This window comes from Lepeophtheirus salmonis, chromosome 2 (assembly GCF_016086655.4).
Source record: "Lepeophtheirus salmonis chromosome 2, UVic_Lsal_1.4, whole genome shotgun sequence".
In the NCBI taxonomy this organism is placed as follows: Eukaryota; Metazoa; Arthropoda; class Copepoda; order Siphonostomatoida; family Caligidae; genus Lepeophtheirus; species Lepeophtheirus salmonis.
Window position 1 is genome coordinate 1,923,983 of NC_052132.2, and position 26,639 is coordinate 1,950,621.

Genomic DNA, 26,639 nt, shown 5'->3' on the forward strand with positions numbered 1-26,639 from the left:
GATACATTAGGAATTTCTGTTAAAGAAGGAATTAAAAAAACATATTATTAAGAAAATATATACATTAGACTGATTGGGGTTTCTAAACTACCCATGGAAGTAACAAAGAGTAAAAGAAAGCATTTTGAATAATAAGTCAAATAGTTCAATACGTATGTATTTAGAAAAATACAAAGTTATACATATGTATGTACAAATGGGGTTGAACGTACATGAATAATATATGTACATTGATAAAAATTGACCTCGTTAAATATTTATGGAAAGCGTTACTTTTGTTTGTTTACCGATTAGCGAACATGATTTGACAGAAAATTAATACTTTAGCTACTTCAATACGAGTTCATATAAGTTAAATATATTTTTTGAAAATATAAGTAGTAATGTCTTGTAATTTTTTGCTAAGAAAATCTCTCATGTAATAATTTCTCATTTTTTATACTTGGATATTTTCCCTATTTTTATGATTCATAATCGGATTTGTAAGTTGATCAATGAGATTAGATATTTATGTACATATATTCGGATATATTATTATGGAAATAGACGCGAGTGCAATGTACTCATTTTTCATAATCTTGAAACGGATAATATTAGGGTTAATATGTTTACCCGGCCATTACTCATTTAATATTATATGTACGTAGATATCGGTAGAGTTGGTAAATCCAGATAAGTTTTTCTGGTTTAACGTTCATATAATTATTTGAATCCCACTCCTTTTCATTAGTAGACATTTTGGCCACGTCAATATTTTTAATATTCGGGTAGTGTCCTGAATTGCCCAGAATAATAAGGCCTCAACTAAAAGATACATTTTGCTCCAATAAAATAGAAAAAAACTCCCCAAGAAATCCTCAGTAATACTTTCCGTTTTTCATGAACACACTCACACGAAACTACTCAATACTTATATCAATTCGTGTTATCTCCTCAAGAATTAATAAAGGTTGGGGAAAAACAATTTAATTTGATGCGATGACTAATGAGTACTTTAGTCTCTAGAGTATACACTAACACTGTATGCTACATAATAAAATACCTGGGAGAGTATCCTTCTATTTTGAATAATGACTTTAATACCAGGACGAACAGAAGCATAGCTGGCTTGGATTAATTCAAGGTTGTTCCATTCCTTCGTGGTCACAGCATCGACATTCGGAGGAGAAGACTTGTTCGTCTTGCACTCCAAGATGCACTAAATAGTGAAGTCAAGGGGGGTTCTCGTCGGGTGAGGACGAAGGCTAGAAGTCTACAGACCAGAAGACAGCAATGTTCTCCCTGCAGAAATGGTGCACATTCTTGGATTGTGTCCAGGACACTGTCCCTGAGGAACGTGCTCTTCAACCATGGAAAGACATGGTACCTTAGTAACTTGTCGTAAACGTCCGTGTTGACTATCTTGTTGGCCTTGAAGAAGTAGGGAGGAATCTTGCTGCCGTCAGGCGATATGATGCCGGGGACCATGACCTGAGCTGGATGTGTGGTTCTGAAGGTTCCCTCGAATTGAGCTCTTTATTCAGTCAAAATCTCCGGTTCAGAACAGCGAATACTGCGAATATTTCTTGTCGGAGATCTACTTGTGCACAGAGGAGATCTACTTGTGTACAGAGGAGATCGGGAACCCTCTCCCGTTTTGCTTGTTGCTCGGACATTTTTTGATTGCACAAAAACAAAACAAACATAAAAATACTAGACTATTGTCAGTTTTTTTGAATGGTGCAAAGAACAAAATTGTCAGACTTTTAGAACTGTGCCTAGACGGTCTCAAAGAAGATAGTTAATTGTGCGTCCTCAGCCTGAACTTTTTTTTTTTAGGCTTCCCAAATTTTTCCAATATTAAATCCATACTTATTATAAGTCTTTCATTGTTTCAATTTATTTAAAGATAATAACAATAACATTATTTTCACAATTGCATTTGAACATGGCTCGTCAAATGATGCAACTTCCCATGTAGATTTCAATAGTAAAAGTAATTGCTGTTTTGGGAAAATACTATCCCAAAGCATACCAAAGATAACATTCAACATTCTTCAGGATACCTTGTGATTTTAATAACTGATAACAAATTAACGAATACAAGATAAAAAATTAATTTAAAAGTGGCCAGCGTGCTCGCCGAATCTGAATTTTTATTGCTACTATTTGTGGGGCACCATGAAGAGAGAGGATATAATAAATGTGCATATAACACTGTTGACTTTTTGTGGGCTATCATTCTCTAGATAGTGGCCAAAATGAACAAGAAGATCCTCATCAAGGCCTGTGACAATTTCAAAGACAGGTTGGAGGCTATTTTGGGAGCTGAAAATGGTTGGTTTGAGTGATTTACTGTCATATGGACACCTACATTAGGGTGCATCAGACCCCCCCCCCTAAATAAAAAATATTTGTTTTGGCGGTATGATAAAAATGTTCTACCAATAATAACAAACATACTGTATGATATATTTTTAAATTCAAATCCAAATTTTTAAGCATATGGAAAGGAGAATATTATAGCTTATGGTAATGTAACTGGGTACGTCCACACCGCGTTGGTGACTCACCTGGGCCGTTCTAGGCCTGCTTAAAGTTGGAATTAATACGTTGGACTGGTATTGTTCCGAAGGTCATAATTCCGCTCGAACAATAGATGCACAAGAGCACAAACTTTAACTTATATTCATTCCTAATCTTATTTAAATCAACAATAAAATTTTGGCGCTCTGGGGTGGCCTTCAAAATAGCGCCCATACCATGCAACAGAACCGATTTTGTTTTAACTTTGGTAGAACATGTCATGGTATATGTTTTCAAACATATCCAAAATTCAGAGTGGGATCTTAATGGGATCACTTCCAATGAGAGCATTAACTTGAGGATGTATGTAGAGCCGCTTTTATAGTATATTAGTATTATTGTTCTATATTTAAACTAGTATTTTGTATGAAAAATATATTTTCTGTTGATTAATAGCATAAATTAGGACTCTTATTTAGGTAAGTATAATATAATTGAAAATTTAGATTTTTATAAATCTTGACGTGGAATGACTCTATTATTGCAAGCAACGCTAAATATTCATTTTTTTCTTTTTTAAGAATTATGTGTTCAACAGTATATTGTTAAATTGCACTTCCTCAAAAATAAGTTGTTTTAATTTTAGCTGGTAAAAAACACATGGTTACTACAACATAAATATCACCTGAATGGCTTAAAAGAGCCAAGTGAAAGAAATTGGATCACTTCAGTGGAATACAAAACTTATGTGTAAAAGGAGGCATATTTAGAAAAGGATGGATACTTCTGGTGATTTAGAGGTTTCTATTTTCAGATCTTTGAATGTCTGTGCCAGCATCACCTCACCAATCTAATGACGACATGGTACCCAAAGTAACGGATGTCCTAAGATCCGTTGAAGACAAATACAAGCAGTACTAACATGGTCTGTGTTAGAGGCTTTTGTGTGAAATACAAAGGAGCTTCTTTCACATCATCGATTACTAGAGTCAGCGGCTCTTCATTAACATTCTTATTTGTCAAAGTAGACATAAGTTTTGAATCCCATTGAAGTGATGCTGTTTTAATCACTTGGCTCTCTTAAGTCATTAAAACAATATTTCCAGATTAGTAACCATGTATTTCCTACTAAATAAAATTAAAACAACTTACATTAATAATGTTAAACCCATACTTCTTGAAAAAAAGCAAAAATAAATGTTTAGCGTTGCTCGCAATAGTAATAGAACCATATACTATAATATTTTCATTTCAAAATGCTTAATGTGGGGCCGGTATAATTTATTCGAATTTAAAAATATTTTATAAAGAGTCTTTTAATTATAGATAGAACATTTTTATTATACTGCCAAAAAAATATTTTTTACTTGGGGGTATGTAAGGCAAAATATTTGTGAATTACTTTTCGGAAATATATTTTAATATAAATTTTTCGGATTTGTACTATAATTAGTGTAATTTCAACATTTTTTCAATTCAAGAATAATACATATTTATAGCGGATCAACACAAAAGCAATTTTGAATAAAAAACGGGAGAAATTCACAATATTTTTTTGTTACTTCATGAATAGCTACATATAAGCACCCCAATATTTTATTAACTTATATTGATCAATTATGGGATTGATAATCCTACTTCTAGGAGAGGTTAATATACTGATATGATCTTTCCATTAGCTTCTTTAACATCATTTTCATTAAATACTCATTGGGTTGCAAACTTTAAGTGTAATTTGTGTCGTTTTAAAAGAATTCATCTGAATAATTTATTAACATAAATTGAAGATAATTATAGTAAAAAAAAAATACAAATGTACGTGAAAAAAACAACAACTTGTGTTGACGAGCCACATTTAAAATATGTAATAGCTCTAAAAAGAGATTTTATAAATAATAACCTTCCGTTTATATTTCGTAAAGCAGAAGGCAGGAGCAAGAATTATGGTACTATTGTTAATTTTTTTTTAGAGGAATGGAATGTATTGCTGCTAAAGAGAGGAGAGCCCTCTACATTTAATTTAGCATAAGTGCAGGGAAATTATTGTAAAATTTTATTTATACATATGTTCCAAGAAAAGGCAACACTTATTAATAATGGCATACTTTACACCGGAACTATTTCGTAAAGTAAGAAATTATTTTATTTTTACAAAATTGTTACAGTACTTTAAAATAATTGGATTTTTCGATATAGCCACCCTCAGCATTAATGACTCCTTCCAACCTCCTTCTGGAGCCTTGGCACACATTGATGATATAGTCTTCTGGCATTGCATTCCAGACTGATATGACGGATGCCTCCAGTGATGCTCTTGAGACGTGTTATTTATTGCGGGTAACTTCCTCAACCTGCCCCTATATGTTGTAGTCTAATAGGTTCAGGAAGGGGGAGCTGGGAGACCAATGTCCTTGTACCAAAAGGAGATCATATTTTAGGATAGTCAATCCTCGCTTTTGAGCAAAAAAGATAAAAGTACGACAGCAAGAACTGTTTTGCTTTTAAAATATTAAAACTTGTTTTTTTGTACTACGTTTTGCCTATCCCTAGATATGTATGTCAACTGAATAAAAAGTATGGAAATCAAAGAATGGTAATCAATCCTCGAGGGACTTTAGTATATGTTCAATTTTCTTCCCCCTCCCTTAGGATTACTTCTTTTTGTCAATAATAATAAACAAATTTAAAAGGAAGATATGATCAAATGCATTTTACAATAATAACCACTAAATCGATATAACTAAATTACCTCATATTCATTTATATATTTTTTATCGATATCATCATCACCTGTTTGAAGAGAAGGTGTCAATATTTGTCTGTTCCCTACAAGTGTTGAAGCCTTCCTCATAAATAATAACGATAGCATACATGTGTATGCCGTGTTCATTGTATTTTTCAATAAAACAAACATAATGTGTAATTTCTATTTGTGAAAATTAAAAGTAAATTTGGTACAATATAATTTTTGTGTGCTGGATAATTCGTTTTTAAATTATTCTTATTAAAATAGGATTTACATTGTGGCGTAAATGTAATCTTTAAACAAAATCAATATTTTTTTACTTCATATACATAAAAACCAATACTTCATAGACATATTTAGGTCAATTATAGACTTTATATTAAAATTTATGGGATAAATTAAGATACTCAAGAGTGTTAGCTCTAGTTTATAACCTTTATTTGATTTGAAAGACTTATATTGACTTATGATTAATTTCGCCTACATTATGTGCAACTTGCGGTACGCTCAAAGGATTAATAAGAATAATTCGTAAAAGGATCCACACTTAATTTTGAGAAAACTCATTTTAAATATATAATTTTCCAGCATTTGATTATATCTGTGAGGAAAGATAATTTTTTTAACTATTGCGTAAACTAGCAAGTTTTAAAGATTCACTTAAAAATATGAGAATGTAGTTTTTCTATTTATTATTCTATTCTTTTAAATAGTCAATTCTTCATATAAGAATTCGATTGATTTCTAGTGCAGAAGTGGTTTGACGAAGAGACAAGGAAGCTGTGTTCCCTCCCCTGGCATTCCCTGTTCTTCCTTAGCTGTAGAGGGCTACCATATACTCATTGATATTGTAGACAGTCCGGGTGGAGATGCCAAGGCCTTTTAAGCCTTCTCGGGACTAAAAAAGGCGCAGAGGAGATTCCACAAATATTGCCTTTTTTATTGGTGTTCCAACATTTTTATGCTAAAGTAAAACAAAACTTGTTTATTTTATTGAGAGCTGTCTTTTAGTGGCCAATGAAATATTCTGACTAAAAATAACGAGTACAATATCGCAATTATATTCTTCTGCAATTTTTGGTTCCCATCTCTTTATACCATGGGCCAAAAATTTGACAAAATAATCCTATTTCTACGGAATTAATTAATTTTTTCACAAATAGGTATACATATATTTTTTAAAAGGAACTGTAAAAAATCCCTACTATTTTTTTCCAACCTATTCCCCCTTACTGTTATTACATATAATATTATATATGTAAAATGTACGGAATGAATGACTAATCATTAGGTAGGCAAAACCATTTTTAACAAGAAATACTTGTATACATGTAAATGTACAGAGTTAATCTTAATACACATGAAATGAAATTACAAAGAAATTGACTTTTAAAAAATAATATGAAGAAGAGAGGGTATGTATGTAAAAAAATCAAAATATATTACCTATTTTGGAGTGCGTCAACATGAAAACAATCTTGTAGAAAAAAAAGGAGAAACTCCCAATTCTTTATTTTACTTAATATACAAATACAACCCAATATTTCACAGGTATATTTGAGTAAATTATAGGCTTACTATTCAAATTTCCAGGATAAGGTCTGAGAATCAAGGAGTCTAGCTATATTTACATGACTTAAAAGTCTTATTTTGTCCCCGATAAAGCCTCTTGCTGCCCTCCCAAACAGCTGTCATAATAATTTACCTATATAAATTGACAATAATAATTTGTCGAAGAACACAAATCCTTGACACGGCGTGAAAGACATGCTTGATCTGAGATATTTAACTTTCAGTATTAGCGTGACTATATCTTTGTCAATATTGAAGCTAGGAGATTCAAACTTTGCTATCATTATTAACATCATTTAGTTACTAGAATGTCAGTTTTTTAATCATTTATGGGTGTTATAAATACCAAATTTATAAAATGTATTACCGGATAGTAAATATCTTAAATTTACAACTAAACTGAGGTATTGGGTTGGGATTATATAATAAAGTTTCCATTTGAAGCTATAAATATTGTATACTAGTACATGTAGCTATTCAAGTAATTGTTTAGTTATATTTGTTAAAAATTAATAAAATAAACTGCACACCCTTGCAGCTAATAGTCAAAATTTCTCTGATTGAATCAAGAATGTATTGTAGAGAGGACTGATAAAGGCAGATAGCATGGTTTTTGCATTAAATAGATTTGTGGCGCTTTACAATTAGGATATTGTAGCTTCTGAAATATGGAAAAATATTGATTTTTTACAAAAAAAAAATAATAATAATTGCTGAATCATGATTTCCATCTATGGTAGGAGTGCCGGAAGCAAAGGGGCCATTGCCCCTCACTTTTGTAGATATTTAAAGCAATATGAATAAATTCAAATCGTCATCATTTTCAATAAAAAAAAAGTTATTCGTTCAAATTTAGTCTCTTTTGAAAAATTTAAGTATGAGAAGCAGCTTGTGTTTGTGAAAAAAATATTTGTCAAAATTTGGAATTGATAATAAAAATTAAAATTGACAAATAAGTCCAACGACCCTCCCCCTTCAAATTGAAAATCCCCATCTGATGTCATCATTATAAAATTTGCTTCCCTCACCTTACAAATACATTCCGGGGGTCAAAATGTATGAAACTTTATTTTTTTAAGTTTTGCCAGTTAGTATGATGTCCACTTACTGAGTCAACGAAATATAATCCATAGAAGAATCATTCTAGCTTGTTTTTGTGTTGACGAGCCACACATGTGTGGTGTATTATAAACATAATAATAGTGTAACAATGTTCTTCCGTCTTGGAATTCGCGCGCGCCCTTCTTTCCCTTTTTTTCCCGTAATTTTCCCCATCATTTCATTTCATTTCTACATTTCCTTTTTTTTCTGTATAGTATAAAAAACCTTACTGAACAGACGTGTGCTGCAAAGTGCTGAGTGCTTACTATTTTTTTAATATACCTATCCATAATAATCAGAGTAATAAGCTTTATCATCTGTAATATCTCTATTGACACTTCATCATCAAATTAATAGACAATAATAATCACACCAAAATGTTACTTCTTGACACAATTTATCTATTATTTTTCATTAGTTTAACGCAAGGTAAGAGAACGAATGAGTCATTTAAAAATACATATAGTACATACATACATTATTTGAAGCTTCCAGGGTTAGTATTTGGTCCAAGACCGAATCCACCGTAACTTTAGTTTGGTCTTAATTAGGGTTTTTTTTTTGGTTTTTTCAAATCGTAGACCGATTTTGTTTTCGCCTATACAAAAACTCATTTTTTTCTACAAATTTTTTTAAGAAAAAAATATATTAACTCCACGTTCCCAACCAAATCTGTTACCAAAATTGAACGGTCTCAGACTGTTATAGTATTTTAAGACAGAAACCCAACACCAGTAGTGGATAAACGGTTCAAGCCCGGTCTTAAGGGATTGTACTAGACCCGTCTGAAACCTTGGATAAAAGCTTCAGTTATAGACTGGAAAATTTAAATGGTGGACCATCAGATATAAAATAACTATTTCAAAAAGTAAATATATACCAAATTTGTTTTTTGTACACAAAAATGTAATTTTATTAAATTTCTTTTACAAAAAGAACTTTTTTTCCTCGTTGTACCATTCAAGAGTTGTTTTTTTTTATGTAGAGATCAATTTTTATCATAAAACCAATTTAGACCCTGTTTGGACTCCATTAGTTCCATGTTACATAAATTATATGGCTCTTGGACAAGTCTAGGATTTTCAGACTAGTAGCTACCTATATTTGCGTATTTCTCTCCTATAAAAGTTAATGATCTAATTTATATGCCTTTCTCTATGAGAACCAAGGAAATGAACCCTTGCTTCTGGATTATATATATATGTATATATCATGTACATATGGTTTTTTATGTACTATATCCTTTAAGAATTTGTATTTTTTCGAAATAATATCCCCTATAAGTAATGATTCATCACATTAGTATTACTCTAAATTCAGTGACTCAATTATACAAATATGTAGAGGGACTTTATAGGAAATTTGTAAAAGAAGAGTTTCTTTACTTTTCTCTTTCCCTCTATCATTTGAGGATTGCATATTTGTGGAGCTAAAATATTTAGTAGTGTTTTAGAGAATGGTCGTATAAATACTATCCATCAATTTGAAAGAAATTTATAGTTTTTTAAGTTGTTGTTTTTTGGCAAAAAAAGTCTGGGTTTCTATCTTTTTAAAGGTAGTTAAACTTTCTAATACAGTTTAACTAATGTAAACTATAATAAATCATCCCCCAATTAAGTATACATTAAGATAATAGATACAATAGGAATTTATTTAACTTTCGATCTACCAAAGTTAAAAACACAAAAACAAAACTAATTTCCTCTTAAAGAGGACAAATCACTCTATACTCATAATTAAATATGTTAATATAAAAAAACCTTGAATAAAAATGTATTGTAACATCATAGAAACATACCCCCATCTTTTCCTACATACATTTTTGCTTATTATAGGTTGTTTATTCAAATTTCGGAGATGTGTAGTGATTGACCAAATGATTAAATAATGGTTAGAGCCTTCATTTTATTTATGAAAGTTTATTTAGAAGCGATAATATGGTCTTTCAAAAGAAATCTATCAATTGCCTACTCATTTAATGTAAAGATCTGTTTTTGATACTTTAAGCGCAATTTACAACGCTTCTAAAGGATTAATTAGAATAATTTGTTGATGGGAATTTGAGAGAGTTCATCGAAGAAATTAAATGTAATTGAGACGGGTTTTTAGGTTAAGAATTATTCTAGCTTGATTTGGTGCTGACAGGCACATGTTAGTTCTTTTATTATATTTTGATTATGAATAACTAAAAGTATTATAGTTAATTACTAGTATCTAGCTTTTTGACTCATATTACGTATGGATATTTGTGATAGTGAGTAATGATCTACATCAAATTATCTGGAGGCCTGACCTCTTTTTGTGTATGTATTTATGTTAATAACACTCATTGCCAAAAGTAAACACTTCATTTGTATACGTTTCCTTGATAATGATCGTCTTTTTTTTTGTCATTGTTACTCATTAGATATACATATATATGTCCAAAATGTCCTTCATTTATAATGAGAGTAAAAAAGAGTCACTTTCATTCCATAATACTCTCAAAATAAAAGTTTCGATACAAATTGCACCCTAGATAATATATAGCTAAAACCTTTTTATGAAAAAGGTCAAATAAATACGCTATGTTCAAGTTGTTTCTTCTACAGGGTGTGGCAACATATTTTGGCAATCAAGCTGTAAAAGTAGTAATTGGGTGGGCGTGGTTCTATTTTAGAGACAAGAAAAAAAAATCTTGGAAATACAATCAGTTGCTGTCATGCGTTTGCCCCCGAAAATAAATATTACCAAAAAATAGTTTGACATAATATTATATAAAACGTAAGTAATTGAAATTTAGCTCCCGAGTTTTCATTGATGCAAATCATGAAAATAAAAACTTTCTTCAATTTCTAACACATAAAAAATGATTTTTTTCCCCTTTTATTTTTAATTTTTTAAATTTGCAAATTCTTTCAACACAAATAACCCCACAATTGATATATAAAACTACTGGATTAGATTATATGTTATGCCATAAATTTAAATTAGTGTCGTTTGTACGAATTGTGTACTTGGAACCAGATTTATTCAGGGAAAACTAAATCTTAAGACTTTTATGCAATTGCCAATAAATGATTATCTTTTCACTAACTACCAACAGTTATAGCATAAGATATGTTTTAATTTAATTTGTTCATCTTTTTATATAGTATACTTATCCGTGTAAAACCTCTCAATGAAAAGTAATTTAAAGAGAAACGAAAAAATCGAAGAACTACTAGGTAGTAATTTACCGATTTTCGGGTTTTTTCAGAGTATGGACATTGAGGGACATCACCTATCTGATATAATTTTCAAACCTTTATTTATAAGTGTGTACGATCATTATGCAACAAAATATTAAAACTTTTTGGGTTTATAAAACTTATTTTATTACCGTTTGAAAAGCAAATTGGACAAGTTCTTGCTAAAAAAATGATATGACAAAATTTCAGAATAATGCAATAATTGAATATACTTACCTTTATTGCACCCCACAGTCTTATTTTCAAGAAGAAACATAAAATAATACCCCAAATCAGTTGGTATTTAGAACATTCTTACCAACAATAAAATGATTTTTTAATCATTATTGTAAAGAATTATTCACAGCTTAACAAAAGCGAATTCAAATTCAACCAATCAACGTATAGATCATTGATAAGGTAAACAGAAGCAAAAACGTCTACAACTGACAACAAAAGGTTTGTGTGACTGAGGTAACACCGTGCTAAACGGTCGTGTAATTTTGGACTTTTTTGATGAAAAATAATAATTAATAAGTATTATGTGGAGCATTTTAAAGCTCAAATGCTCACTGTAACGATGTAAATTAAATAGATCAAAATGATACGGTTAACATCTATTAGTAGTTAAAATGACTACTTTGATAATTAAATAAGTACTTTTAAAACGAAGAGATTGCAACTTGTAAATTTTGCTAATACAAGTTACAACTTGTACAAAACATACCTATGAGTAATATTTAAACATATCATATAAGTATTTTATGAATAGTTCTATTCATAAATCAATGATTTATATAAATATCAATGTTCACTTTAACATTTTATACACAAAGTTCTGAATCTGTTTCATTTTAATATTTGCGAATAATCATATTATATTCATTAATATATGTTTACAATAATAAACAGACATATGATTTAAAAATCATATTTGAGAAAAAATAGTTACTATATGCATTTTGTTTTGAAGGAAAGCAAAACTTGTTCCTTTTTTTTTAAATGTAATAAAATTATACTAGGATCCAACTTTTTTTTTGTCCTATAAATATACTAGCATGAGAAAATGTTATATATTTTAGATATTCATATAATTTGCTAATTTTGTCGATATCTAAATTAATTTAAATAAGCTTTTTACTGGGTATACAGTAGAACAACTTCAGAGCTCAACGCTAGTTTATTGAGAAAGGAGCGTCGAGTATACTTGCAGTCAAGTTGAGTTCCGGACTAATTTATCTATAAAAAACAACTGAAAACGGTTTAGTCCATTCTCAACCATCAAGTTTTACTCTAATATCATCTTTTTTTTCACAAAAATTTCGTAGAATAACCTTCAAAGTTATATAATCTAATTTAAACAAGAAACAATCTTTAAAACAGTTAAAATAACAACCACTTTATGGTCCGGCCCTGAACATATTTGATAATAAACAGTACATAAAACCGCAAAAAAAAAAAACCTGAAAAAAAACAAACATCGGAAATACAGCAAAAGCTTGAAGTACAGTTATACAATTATAATAACAACACCAGCAACTCACGTCATGTGACTGAAGCTTCAACTATTTTTTGTTTGTAAAAGCCACGTAAGTCGAGTCGGATTTCCAAAGTTATCTGATCATTTTGTGTTAAAATCAAAGGTTTCTATGTGTAAAATTATTATAGAAAATTTCCATGATTAACGGAAGTGAGGTATGCAAAGGAAAATTAGTAAAGATGATAATAGAAAAATTAGAGGTTAAAATTACCACATAATTTTCTTTGAAGTTTCCTTGTGCTGTAGTAGAAAAAACATTTGGGTCAAGTAGTATTCCATAAATTAATAGAATAACAAAAAAACCATGGAATGTCTGACAACTGAGATAGTGGATATTATTTTTGAAAAAGATCTATAAAATAACGTTCTCCTACATTTTTAGTAAACATACCCAAAAAAACAAATACGAGTTTAAACATTTACTAACAGATTGTACAAGTTGTAGTTTCTTCGTCTTACAACACCATTTAATTACAACATCCGTCGTTTTAATAATGATTACCTAATAGACATTGTTGTTATAATAAAATTTAAATCTATTAAAATTACAAATTCATTAAGTACTAGCGGTATTATCCCGCATTGCCTGGAGTAATTAGGCCTTGGCTAATTGACACATTTTGCTTTAATTCTATTTAAGATAGCTTTCCAAGAAATCCTCAGTGTTACTCCCTGTTTTACATGAGCACATTCACACTTAGCTACTCAATACTTATTATTATTCTTGCAATATTGGGAAGAAAAAATAATTAAAAAAACCAAATGTACTTTAGTCTCTAGAGCGCTCACTGACTGTACTTTAACTGTACACGCTCGTTGCTAAACCATTTCACATATGTATTTTCTTTGTTTTATATAAGAAAAACAAACAAAATCCGTCCTTCCTGTACACACTCTCCATACTACATGAAAAACGCTTCCAATTTTCATGAATACGACTAAATTGTTATTTTTTAGCTCAAAAAAATAAAATGTGATGTACATCAGGGAGTAATATAGAAATAGTAATTGAACCATGTATAAACACTGAATGGTACATGCAAAACGACTCCAAGATTTCATAAACATGACTACGTCGTTATTTTTTAGAACAAAAATTTAATTCAAACGTTCATACAGAGAAACTTTCCTATATAGATTTTGTGGGCTTTTGAACTCTATAGTGTATTACAAAGTACTATTCAATTAGTAATATTTATGTGAAATAATGCACAAATACATAATTAATTGAACATTCTTCCATAAAATGTTTAATTACGACATTTTCTTCATAATAAGAAGTCTAAATAATTCATTTCCTATTTTTGAATTGCAACTTGTACGATTTGTCCATACTGGCGTGAGCTCATACAGAATTAGTTGTGTTGCTAGTCTTTTTTTGAAGGAGGGGGCTTAAGCCCCCTTACAAGTTTCTGAAGCTCCCCAAAATTTTTACCATATATAGATATATAATAAACCAATTTACATTAGTGATTTTATTACGACCTTCATAATTTTTGGAGCTCAGCTCCCCCCCCCTTAAATGATAAAAGTTAGCAACGCCCTTCTACATAAAATCTACGTAATATGTAGAAACGAATTATTAGCCTGGATGTACGTAGTTGCCTTATTTTCCATATAGCTCTTCATCATGGATTAGAAAGGAGAAATGGGAAAAAAGGGAAACGTGAATATTCAATTAAGATGATCTTTTATTTCCAGGTTATAAACAAATAAATAAATAATGTGTCATTCCTTTGTTACTCCATGCAGAATATTACGTGTTCTCCTTAGAGAATAACATGTTCATACATACATGTATGTACTATGGAAAAGTTCAAGTCCCTCAGTCATTATAGAAAAGGTAGAAAATGATTGACAAAGATGATTTCATTCTTCCCCTACTCCACAAACTGTCAATTACATATACAGGGTGGGGATTTTAAATACGGAAAGTTTAAGAATAATATAATTTACTATTTATTTCCCAAAATTAATTCAGCCATTTACAAATCGTTTGTTCTTATATGGCGGGATCCATAGGAGTGAAGTCAAGCACTCTAACCAACCACATCCAGCAGCTTCAACCACAGCCTCCAATCTGGACATGAACTTTGTACAGAACTTGATGAGGAACTCCTTTTCCATGTTGGCCACTGCCTCAAGAATGGAAGCCTACAAGGAGTCAACAGTGTTATGCGCACCTTTTTTGGACTTTCTTTTTAGGACGCCTATTATATAGTCAGGGGCGTCTGCAGGCTTATATTTTTTTATAAGAGAGGAGGGATTCAATTTTTTATAAAAATTTAAAACTTTTGCTCCACAGCATCATTTGAGCGAATTACCTTTATTTTAGAAAATAAATCCTTAAATTTTTTTTAACCCCTCCCCCCCCCTGCAGACGTCCCTGACAGAAGTCCAAGGGGTGCATATCTGGTAGCTAGGAAGTCCCATTTCCTTACACCAGGAATGCGTTTTTTGCTATCAGAAGGATCATGAGTCTTCCTTGTGTGTGTTTCCGACCCATCAGACTCATGAAAAGCCTTGGCAATATCGTAAACAGTTGATTTTGGCCGCTTTGTAAACGCAATAATCGCCTCGGATGAGCAGCCAGCACGGAGGTACATTATAATGGCCAGAAGGTGTTCGTACTCGGAGCACATATCAAGGATTTTGTATTTATTTATAAAGTTTTGTAAGCCGAATCCGATGAGGACATTTTCATAAACTTTTTTTGAATTTAAAATCCTTACCCTGTATATACAATCAAATAATATACAAACATTTAAGAAATAGTTCCCTGTTGTTTCTCTAATACTTGGCAAAATGATCTAATAAATGTATAATACGAGGATGCAGATAAATATAATAATAATGTTATTCATTCATAGGCTGTACAGGAACGGAATGCCAAAGAATCTTCTATCTTAATTAAGATCAAGGTTTATTCATTTCTTTTATTTATTATACTCATATAAATAATGTACATTATACATATTTATTCATAGAATTTCCTTAATGCAACCACCACCTGGCGTGAGTTCCGTTCATGAAAAACAACACAAGTATTCCGTCATTAACATAGAAAATGAATTTATGTCTCTGTGGGTCATTTTTATATCTTTTTTACTTTGAGCCAAAACATTTATATATACTACATACAATCATACTAGTGTTGAGACTCAGAAGTTCGAGCCTACTCCTCCCCCAACCCCAATTCGATCTAATCGAATTTTTTCCACACCGATTTGGAAGGATATTTTTGTCAAGAACGGATCTCAAACTGTGAACCGGTAGATATACAATTCAGGACAGACACCAGGGGCGTCCACATGCATATATATATATATATTTTTTTTTTTTTTTTGGGGGGGACTTTGTTTTTGGAGTTTTTTTTCAAATATTTATTTTTTTGAAAAAAAAATCAAAAATTCCCAGGTATTTACCATAAATTAAATTTTTTGAAAAAAATTTCACAAATCCACAGTTTTTCAGAAAACATTTCACAAATTAAATTTCATTTCAAATATAAATTTTTGTGAAAAAATATTCTAAATATTAATTCTTTTCTAAAAAAATTTTAAATATTAATTTTTTCCTCAAAAATAATTCAAAAATCCATAGTTTTTTACAGAAAATTAAATTTTTTGAAAAATAATTTGAATTTTTTTTTTTTTTGGGGGCTACAGGCCTTCCAGTCTACATCTTACGGACGCGCCTGGGCACTCACTCTAACTTCTATAATTCTGTTATGAAGTTAAAAAAATTATATATTCTTACCTATTTTTATAGACATGAGTCTACTTTTATATACGAAAAAAGTTAATGGCACATGGTTTATTTAGATGCAACTAGTTAGGTTGCATCTAAAAATGTAGCATTAGTGTATATGTCATCAATGCATTCTTAGAAAATTTTACTATATATGGGGAAAAACACATTTTTTTGAGTGTTTTTATCCATATATACTTGAATATATGGATAAAAATAAAGCAAAAAAAAAAAAAAATTGAAATGATTTTATAAATGATTATTAAGCCCCATAATTTAGAATCAAGCTAAATTATGTAGGATTTTTTTATTTATGTTTAGACTATGGTTATGAAGGGGCACACTCATTATTTTGGCCGGAAATGTCCCTTTAGTAGTTACTGCACAAATAATGGACCCATTTTTTCTATCCCACTCATCTATAAACCCATTTTTTCACATCAAGTTTTTTTGGTGTTCCTTCAATTTAAGAACTGTCATTGAAGTCCATAAACACAAATAATATAACGTTGCTTCTCTATGAGTGACCGTGAATCAAACATTTGCACATGAGGGTTCAATAGAATAATTTCTACTGAGTGTGTTTTTCACTGAGCTATTTGCTCCAAAACGAGTTGTGATATATAAAACACTCTAAACGTTCTATGACGTCATTGTACCGATGTTCCCTAATTACATACCCGCGCATGACGTCATAGTAAGTATCATTTAAATAATACCAATAAAGTCCAGACCAAATTTGTATATGTCACTGATCTAGATCAAGTTGTTTCTGTGACCAATCTAAATTAAACTTCATTAAAGAACCGAATTAGTTGGATCTCACATTGGTGTAGAATTTCTATACCGAACCCCAAAACATCGATGTATTTATGATTTTTATTCTGTACTTGCTTCCATCAATAGAGATACATAAATAGATTCAGGCATGATTATAAAAAATATGCTACATGCATACATACAGCCCATCAAATCCGGATAGAGATTAAATATGTTCATACAATACTCTTTTTGTAACATATTTAACAAAATTTAAATCCTTTTTTTATTTTATTTATATACAAAAGTAACTATTTAAGCAAATACAATGAAATCTTCTTTTTCTCCACATTTACTCAATACATAGAGAATGCAGCTGAGGGTGGGGTGAAAAATAAAAATAAAATAATGTATCAATAGAAATTAGTTAATGACGACTAGCTACTCCTTCTAGATTATGGCAGATGGTTTATTAAGGGGGAGTCTTTTTGACCGATGCAACCATGTCAAATCATACTCAATACATACGTACATATCTACAGTCTGTTGTTATAGGTTGCTTGCAACCATGTCATTTTAGAATATAATTTATATACAATAGATATATAGAGCTAGAGACGTGTATAATTTGATCATAAAGACACTTTGTAATGAGTTAAAACTATTTTTTTTTAACTACTAAATAAAACAATATTGGTGGGTCTAAAAGGATTATCTCTTTAGATAAATACAAAATATCTTCTTTTTTTTTTTTTGAAGAGTCTCAGCTGAAAAAACATTTGCAGATGAGCCCTTTCGAAACTAAATGCCCTTAAACGTGTGGATTTATTTTTTTTATTTTTTTTCTTAGGGATTCCAACGCAGGATTACTACTCCGATGAGTACTACAATGATGACGACTACTCTGGTGAACACGATAAGGTCGTGCATAAAACACCAAAATTCATTTCAGAACAACTTGACTTAATGGTTAATGAGGGCGAAACTATCAAATTACCATGTTTAATTGATTTACATGCTCGTAAGTATTCGATTTTGAAATATTTAATTCAATGTAGCGTTCCACCACGATACTTTTTCTACTAAAAATATTAGTAAATGTTGTTAAGGACATTTAAAAGGGGGTTTGTGGGATTTTTGTTTGGGGAGTGGGCTAGCCATGTCCGGTTTTGGGGCATCGGGTAACTTGCATATCTCCGCGTTAACCTCAGAACTAGGGGCCTGCCCGTATGTATTTCCAAGCTTATTTCCTAAAATTAACGAGGATTCCAAATACTGTTTCTATAAAAAATCAAAGTTAAATTTTTATAAAAAGGAAAGAAAAGGGCCCCCAAATTTGATGATATTTTGAAATACCAACTTCCTTCTTTTTTTTCTTTTTTTAAGTTTACTTTCTTTTAGATCTTTCAGGAGTGTTTATTCATTGGCGAGTTATGTCTGTTATTACTTTATGACTCTGCAAATATACGGGTTTAAATTCCAATTTCCTTTTGTATAGTTTTAAATATGCACTGTACCCCAATGTTACTATAATTTTTAAATATCTAACCATAATAATTTAATGATAATTATTTACTTTTGTTTTGTTTTTATAGAGGGTTTCGCAGTTATTTGGAAAAAGGAGCCAGGTAATCACATCGTGGCTGTGGAAAATCAAGTCATTGATCGTAAAGATACACGAATCAAATTAGATCAGGCTCCAAAAGGGCGAGGAGGAAATACACTCATTATTTCCCTCTCTGAGGAATCAGATGCTGGTGAATATAGATGTCAAATCTCTGCCTACAAACCCACGGTTCTAAAACATACTGTGAAGATAAGAGGTACGCAACTCAAAACTGTGTTATTATTATTTTTGGTTATTTATTTATTTGTTTTTGGGATGATGAGAGGAGAAGAAGGCTTCCGCAGTATTTGTTATTCTTTAATTAAAAAAATACATCCCCAACAGTGGACGTTTTTCTCACGATGAAGACCAATTGTTGAGGACACGCTTTAGTCATTATTTCCACAATTCAGCCCCCTTTTTATTTTATTTGTTATTCCGACATTTCTAAGACGACAATTCTATTTTTGTGATCTTACATGACCAAACTTTCCATCAAGTGACTGGGTTTCAATATTGAAATAGCAATACAAATATTATCATTTTCCTTTCAAATGCAGAGTAATATTTCAATGATTAATTATAGTTAATATCTTTTAGATTAGAGATAAATCTTATTATCGAGAAAGGGAAGATCTAATAGCATTACATATTATACTGAGCATAAGACACATTTCTCGCTTGTAAGATGTTCATTTTAAATAAGATAAATCTAAATGTATATATATGTTCATAAAATCTCTTAATGGCTAAGAAAATTGAGGTCATTTATCATTATGATAGGGAAAAATTTGTTGGAGAAAGGCTCGCCAATAATAGTCCATTTGTAGCAGTTTTTTCCAATCCATAATTATACTTGTATAGGATTTCCTTCCTATAATTAAGTTGGTCTGTTTTATTCCTCTATTTTATTTCTATTATATACAACAAAAATGATAGATTTTTCAATTAAGAATAAAAACTTCTTATGTGAACTTTTTTATTTATTTACTTAAAGTTGCCCCAAAAATACGTCCAATTCCTTCCAATGGGTTACTCATTGTTAAAGAAGGCGAAGCAGCAACTCTGTCCTGTGAGATGATGAAAGGAAATCCACCTCCGAAAATGACATGGAGACGAAAAGTAAGCTCTTTAATGTGACATTATCTAAATACGGACTCGTTTAATATACTGAATTAACCATAGGAACGAAAATTACCAAGTGGAGAGGAAGAACTGAATGGCTTGTCATTAACCTTTAAAGAATCTACAAGACATCATTCCGGAATTTACATTTGTGCCGCGGATAATGGCTTTGGTGCTCCTGCAACTGCTCAAATTACACTCAACGTTCATCGTAAGTGAAAATATATTCAGGGCTGTAAATCCTAAACATTTTTTGGTTCTTGTTGGCAACCTGAAGAGTATTTTTCATTTTCCTAAGGTGTTATCATTATTCTTTTATTCTTGGGGGAGAATAAGTATAAAGTGTAGTCATGAATGATAATTTGTCAGAGAGTTATAAATGTAAGTTCCTGTTCGACTCGGAGTAGAATTGAGATTCGAAAACAGTGTAATTTCTCCTTATCTTTGCTTGATAAGGAGTAGCGGTTCTGTTTTTTCCCTTCATCTTAAAAGTAACTGCAGCTCATGTAATAAAAAGTCATGACAGTTAAGTTGCTTTCCTCTCCAATATTCTTCAAAGTGTCAAGGTGACCATCTCAATTTTCGTTTTTTTATTTTATTTATCGAAAATGCTTACGATTTACAACATTAACATATTCACAAAATGTTCTTATTACAATAAAAATTTCTATTTTCACCAGACAAGCCAAGCATTGAAACAGATCAAACCTACATTCACACGCGATCCAATGATGAAACAGAGGTCGTATGTCTTGTCCATGCTTCTCCAAAAGCCTCCGTAAAATGGCTCAAAAATGGGACACCCCTCAAAGAAGGAGAAGGCATCGTTTCTGATCGTGGCAATCGACACACCCTTCTCCTTCCAGGAATTACTCATTCTACTTTCGGAGTCTACACTTGCCAAGCGGAAAACGAATTTGGTTTTGATGAGGAAAAAACTACAGTTTCAGGAAAAGCTGCGCCAGCAAAGGTTAAGTCAGACCCTGAGGGCTTAGAAAAGAATAGATTCTCAATGGAATGGGTTAGTGAGAGCATCTCGAACATCACAGCCTTTAAGCTTCAATACCATCAAGAGGACTTTGAGGATTGGAGTGAAATCCAAGTCGAGGCTACTGATCATGGTGATAATTATTATTCGGGAAGTCATGTCTTGGATAATTTACGCTCTGCCACTCGATATATTGCACGCATAGCTAGTAAAAACGACTATGGCTATTCGGAATTTAGTGAGCCTTTTGTGTTTGCCACAAAGGGAGCTGGTGAGTTCCTATCTATTTTTATATTCATGGTTGTAGCATCAAATTTAAATAAACGGAGGCGAAAGACATTTTTCAAAGTGCAGATGATGATGAACTCATTATTTGTCAACTCTTTGTCATCCGAATTAGCATATTATTGTGACTGTAACGAATTACATAGATAAGAGATTAGCATATTTCAAACATTTTAATCGTTACCCTTCTCTTTTTTTTATGTGTCTCTTTAGGTCCAAAACATCAACCCTCGACGGGAACGAGCAGCGGCTTCCAAATCCTCTCACAGTCAACCCATAATATAATCCTATTTGTATATATATCCATTCGTATCTTTTTAAATCTTCTCTAGAACGTACAAACAAAGCAGCACACCAATTCCGTAATATCATATCATCATATTATTTCCTCATACAAAAAAAGACTGATCATGTTTTGTGTTTTTATACCTCAATTTAGTTTATGATTTATATTCATTGTTCAGTTGTCTTACATATATTATACATTTATATTCGATAAAGTAATTAATTTCTATTATTTCACTAAATGATCTCTGGCTAATCCCACTGTGTCCACTCTTGTTTTTCATTGAGGATCAGGACCACCGACACCGCAGAAGAGCTGAATGTTGTCTGGATATACATTTAATATGAGAATCCTTTCATTCTGAACTATTGTCATTTTATTGTATAAATACATTCATAATACTTTCATATGAACAAATAAATCCTTGTTTTTTTTCAACAACAAAAAACATGTACTACCTAACGCACGACTAAACTGTTTATGCAATATACAGGGTGCTCAAGTTAGTTGTGTCGCAAAAATGATTTCTTTTTTTTTTTAAATGCTATTTTCTCTCCAAGCAGTTATCTTACATAAAAATAAAAAAAACAGATTCTAATAGCTACATGGTATTTAATTTATTCTATTCAATAAAATCACCTCCAGTCTCAATTAGAGTCCCTATACGAGGCCAAAAGCGAGAAAATGTCTTCTCCAGTTGGTCCCTTGGAAAATCTTGGAACTCCTTCTTTACCCGACTGATAAGTTTGTCTTTTTTGCGTTGCAGGTGTTCGGGTGGTTTGTCACTCGATTGCAACCCATACACACAAAAAAACATCAGATTCATATTCGGCGAGCCCAAAAGTCCGGCGAGATGAAGTTGTCTAAATTTTCTTGAAACCATTTGAGACTTTTTGAGTATTGTTGTTGCCTCAAAATCACATTTAAAACCTCAAATTCCCTCCTAACCTTGCAAACGAACGTTTCACTGAGGATCAGAGTTCGAGCAATTGTTGTGTTGTCGTTTTCCAAGGAGGGCTCCGTGCCTTTTACAAATATTTGGGACAACGAATTCGTTAATCGATCCTACTTTTTTTTCAAATGGTGCAAATTAAAACAGGCTATTTAAAAAAAATCAGCTGTCTTAGTGCCTGGTTTTGCCCAATAGAGCATGTCAAAGTGACACCATATATAGCTTGCACACCCTGTATATGCCACGGCGGTCTTGTCTACTATATCATACAAATAAAGCTACAAACAAAAAAATACCACGTTTATAAAATCAATCAAATAACCTTGCCATCAATCATATGGGCCATCTTGACACTTATATCATAAAGAAATCACGCAGTACGGTTACAAAAAGAATATAGATACAAATCTAGAACAGCTTGAAAATAAAAGGAAAGGGCAAAAACCATTTGGTCATTTTAAATGCATAGATCATTAATCAATCTTTTTCTATGTGATGTATTCTGTTCTACAAAAGTTCTACCTACTTTAAACTAAGTATCGGGTGACGGTAACGCATAGATTGAAAGATGTTTGTTTTAGATAAGTGGTTTTAAGAGGAGGGAAATTAGACTTAGTTTAAAAACAAGTCTTATTATTTTCAATATCTGTATAACATAATAGAATGAAAACAATCTTTTATAAAAAGGTCAATAAGTTCTGACCCCTCTCTCCAACAAAAAAACACAACTAAACTGCCCTGATTTTTAGAGGAGAGCCCATGTAAATTTTGAGGTGAGAAGGAAGGTAAACGAACATCCCCATAGTTCCTTGATATCCTTGAAGCTTCAGTGAACAGAAACATGCCTCACTTCAACAAGAAAGATGTAATAAAGGCCTACTCAGCCTTTATATCCCTTTTAAATTTGGTTATCAAAGCCGAGAGTGATCATATTGAATGATCCAACACTAGTTTTTTCGATTTAAATTTCATATATCATAAATTTTGTAAACTTAAAATGCCATCTAACTGTCATTTAGACTTATTTGAAAATATTCTCCGGATACTTTTGCTAGTCCCTGTATATATGTATAAAAATTGTTATCCTTTAAAATTTTAATGCACAATAGCCATGCACCTCTTAGACTCCCCCACCCCCCAGCTACAGGGGAGAAGGAAATACTCTATTCGAATTATAGAATGGTATAATTTAGATAAAAAGAGTAAGAACCACTGTTTTAGATTGAAGCACATAGTTAAACAGATTACATAATCTACATGCATTTAAAAAATACTTACAGTAATTCCATTTTTGTTGTTTGATTAAGTAAAATACCTACATCGTCAATTTTAAATAAATATACATATCTTTGTGTAAATAAGTATGGATAATCTATCTTCATATGTGGTCCATATTATATTTTCAAAACTTGGCTATAGGAGTCAATTAATGATTGATTTAATTGTGAAAGAGGCATAATAACTTTCTATTCGTAAATTTCCGTTACGGTTTTTTAGGTGTAACATTTCATACACCAATGTATGTGACAAAATCACTTGAGCTTCATTATATAAAATCCTCTGTTTTAAGGATAGCATTTCGTATATTATTACTAGAATAGCGGTGGTGTAGCACCTTCCCTTGTAGACTGCTGTTATCAGTAATGAATCCATATTTTTAAATGTGGAGTCTAAATTTCTGTTTAATAAATACAGAGTAGAACAATGGTGCTATAGCTTTTCTTTTTGTGGGCTCCTTGTATCTAAAATGATCCCCCCAAAGTTTCTCAACTATACTCACCAACAAAAGAAAAATATTTCAGCCTGATCTGACTTATATAGTTACAGTAAAAGTATTAAATGTCGTCTAAACATCTAAAGAATGAATTCCAAGATGTCTGAGTACATGTTTGGAGAAGTAAAAATCTATGGGTAGAGAAAAGATTCCAACGTCTCCTCAGGTAGCATAAACTATTTTATGAATAATTAAAAAGTCTATGACTCCAAAACTTTGTTTAGACTAGTGGCTCCGAACCTTTTAAATAGAGCAACCCATTTTAAAAGAAGCAATCAAGAAATAACCCATGTTTTTAAAATATCTTATATATAGAGTCATTTTTTTTTTGTACAAGAAACAGTCATATATTGTGATTATGAATTATCAATTATTTATTTGTGAAATCACTTTACATTCCGTAAATTCTTTATCGGGGAAGAATATTATCTGGTCGCCATGATGCTTGAGTTCATTAAAAAGACTCGTACAACCCTTCATACAGAATTGTTGATGCTTTTCAGTCAAGAATAACCTATCCTCAAACCTCTTTGACACACTCTGAGAAGATATGACTACCCTGGGCACGACATTCTTACTTTTCTTAAAAGAAATCTAACTATTATATGCACAAAAAATATACCAGATGCTACAAATTTGGCTAAATATAGCCGGAAATCGGTGAATTTGGCAGAACTGGTGAAAGGATTGACAGCGGTGGTACGACTAAATCAAAACAGAAACTCAAAAATTTTCGATACTGACTCAGACGTTGTGGTGAGTGACTTAGGGAATTGTTCCATTTAGTTTTATAGTATAAATTTATACAACTGTCTTAATAAGATTTGTTTTTCGTCGTGTATTATATAATATACACAATCAGTTCACAATCAATTCACAACCTCTTGCCATTTACATCGTGACTCAACAGGGAGGAACCACTAGTCTAGACGTAGTTTTCACATGCTTTGCATAATTAGTAAAGTTAGTCAAGATGAGACTTCAACGTTTTGGATTCCTTTCTAATGAAAATGTTGCCAAGAACTCGAGCAAACTCTTTGGAAACCCCTTCATAAGTAAAAAGGAGTAATGTTTCAGCTGCAGAATGACAACCTCTTCAATATTCATCCTTAAATCTTTGAAAGATAAATCGATGAAAAATTGATCCTTCCATGGCTTGGAGGAATAAACCTATTTTCATTGATTTTACGAATGTCTGAAAGTAAGCTATATGGTGAGCATGACTGTGTAACTCGGGGAAGTTTCGTTTCAAGCATCGATCTCTTAGACTGATTTATTAGTGATGTCATTCCTTCCCTATAATAAATTCAATAAAATAGAACTAATCATTTCAAAAGACCTCCTCACTTTCAACTAAGTTCATGATTCCTAAAGGTGTTGTTGATAAGTTGTTTAGAGAAGAACTTCATCTTTGTTTGGGAGAAATTGAACCTTTGATTGACTAAATGATCAACTTGCTTCATAGACCTTACTCCTACTTAGGGTTGGAGTTTTTATCTAGTTTTTATGTATCACCTACAACTAATCAATTTCTTATTATGTAGTATTATTGTTTAAGGATATACTATTTAGTGATGTGTTTTTAAGCATTTTGATCGTGAAGTAAAAAGAAATCTCAATCACAATAGAGCATCAGCATGATTAAAAAAAGGTGCTAGGGACTTTCGCCTTAAATTATTTTGTCTCTGGACATTTTGCCTTACAATTGTTTACAAACTAAAATAATTAAATGCCCTATTGAATTCGAAAGAAAATTATACATACATATAATATTGTTTATTCTTTTGATAAATATGTTCATTCTTGTTTTCTAAAGGCTAAGTCCAACAGTCAATTTTCAACAACATGTATATTAAGAGAGCTCAAATACAATGATTTAATTAAAACATTATTATTCTTCCTCGAAACGTCCCTACACACCCCTCTCTCCTCCTCTCCACGTATGTACGTACGCATCAGGGACTCACACAGACAATAGGGGGAAGGGCAACAAAGACTACGTACAATGTACATACAATGTTATATACAACAGAAAATGGACCAAAAAAAAAGTGTCAAAGGAAGAAAGGAAGGGTGGTACACATTGGTACGAGCGGTAAAGTACATACAAAACCAACGGTTACAAACTGATTAGAAAAAAAAAAATTGCGTGCAACTTTAACACGTATCACAAAAAAATAAAAGAAGGAGAAAACCTCCACACATTTACTATTGATCAACCTAAAAGCACATATCTTTTATTTCTATCTCTTTTCTTTTTTTGCTTAATCATTTGGAACAAATCACAAGGAACAGAGTGGGGCAAACTTCATATATTATATAGAGCTGTTATTTTGACATTTCCAGACTTTTAATTTCAAGGACCATGAATGGAATAGGACTGCAATTTGTCATTGTAACCCTATAATCAGGGGATGAGGGAATTTGATTGATGAATGAAT

At 31.4% G+C, this 26,639-nt stretch overlaps 1 protein-coding gene across 1 annotated transcript; it reads left to right on the top strand.

Moving 5' to 3' along the window:
• The first annotated feature begins 8,109 nt into the window (after positions 1 to 8,109).
• LOC121132610 (protein amalgam) lies at positions 8,110 to 21,893 on the top strand. Its single transcript, XM_040728037.2, has 7 exons — positions 8,110 to 8,353; positions 18,033 to 18,203; positions 18,778 to 19,005; positions 19,786 to 19,910; positions 19,974 to 20,124; positions 20,594 to 21,172; positions 21,400 to 21,893. The coding sequence occupies exons 1-7, from the start codon at positions 8,302 to 8,304 to the stop codon at positions 21,516 to 21,518; spliced, it is 1,425 nt and encodes a 474-aa protein (XP_040583971.1). The 5' UTR covers positions 8,110 to 8,301; the 3' UTR covers positions 21,519 to 21,893.
• Positions 21,894 to 26,639: the final 4,746 nt, after the last annotated feature.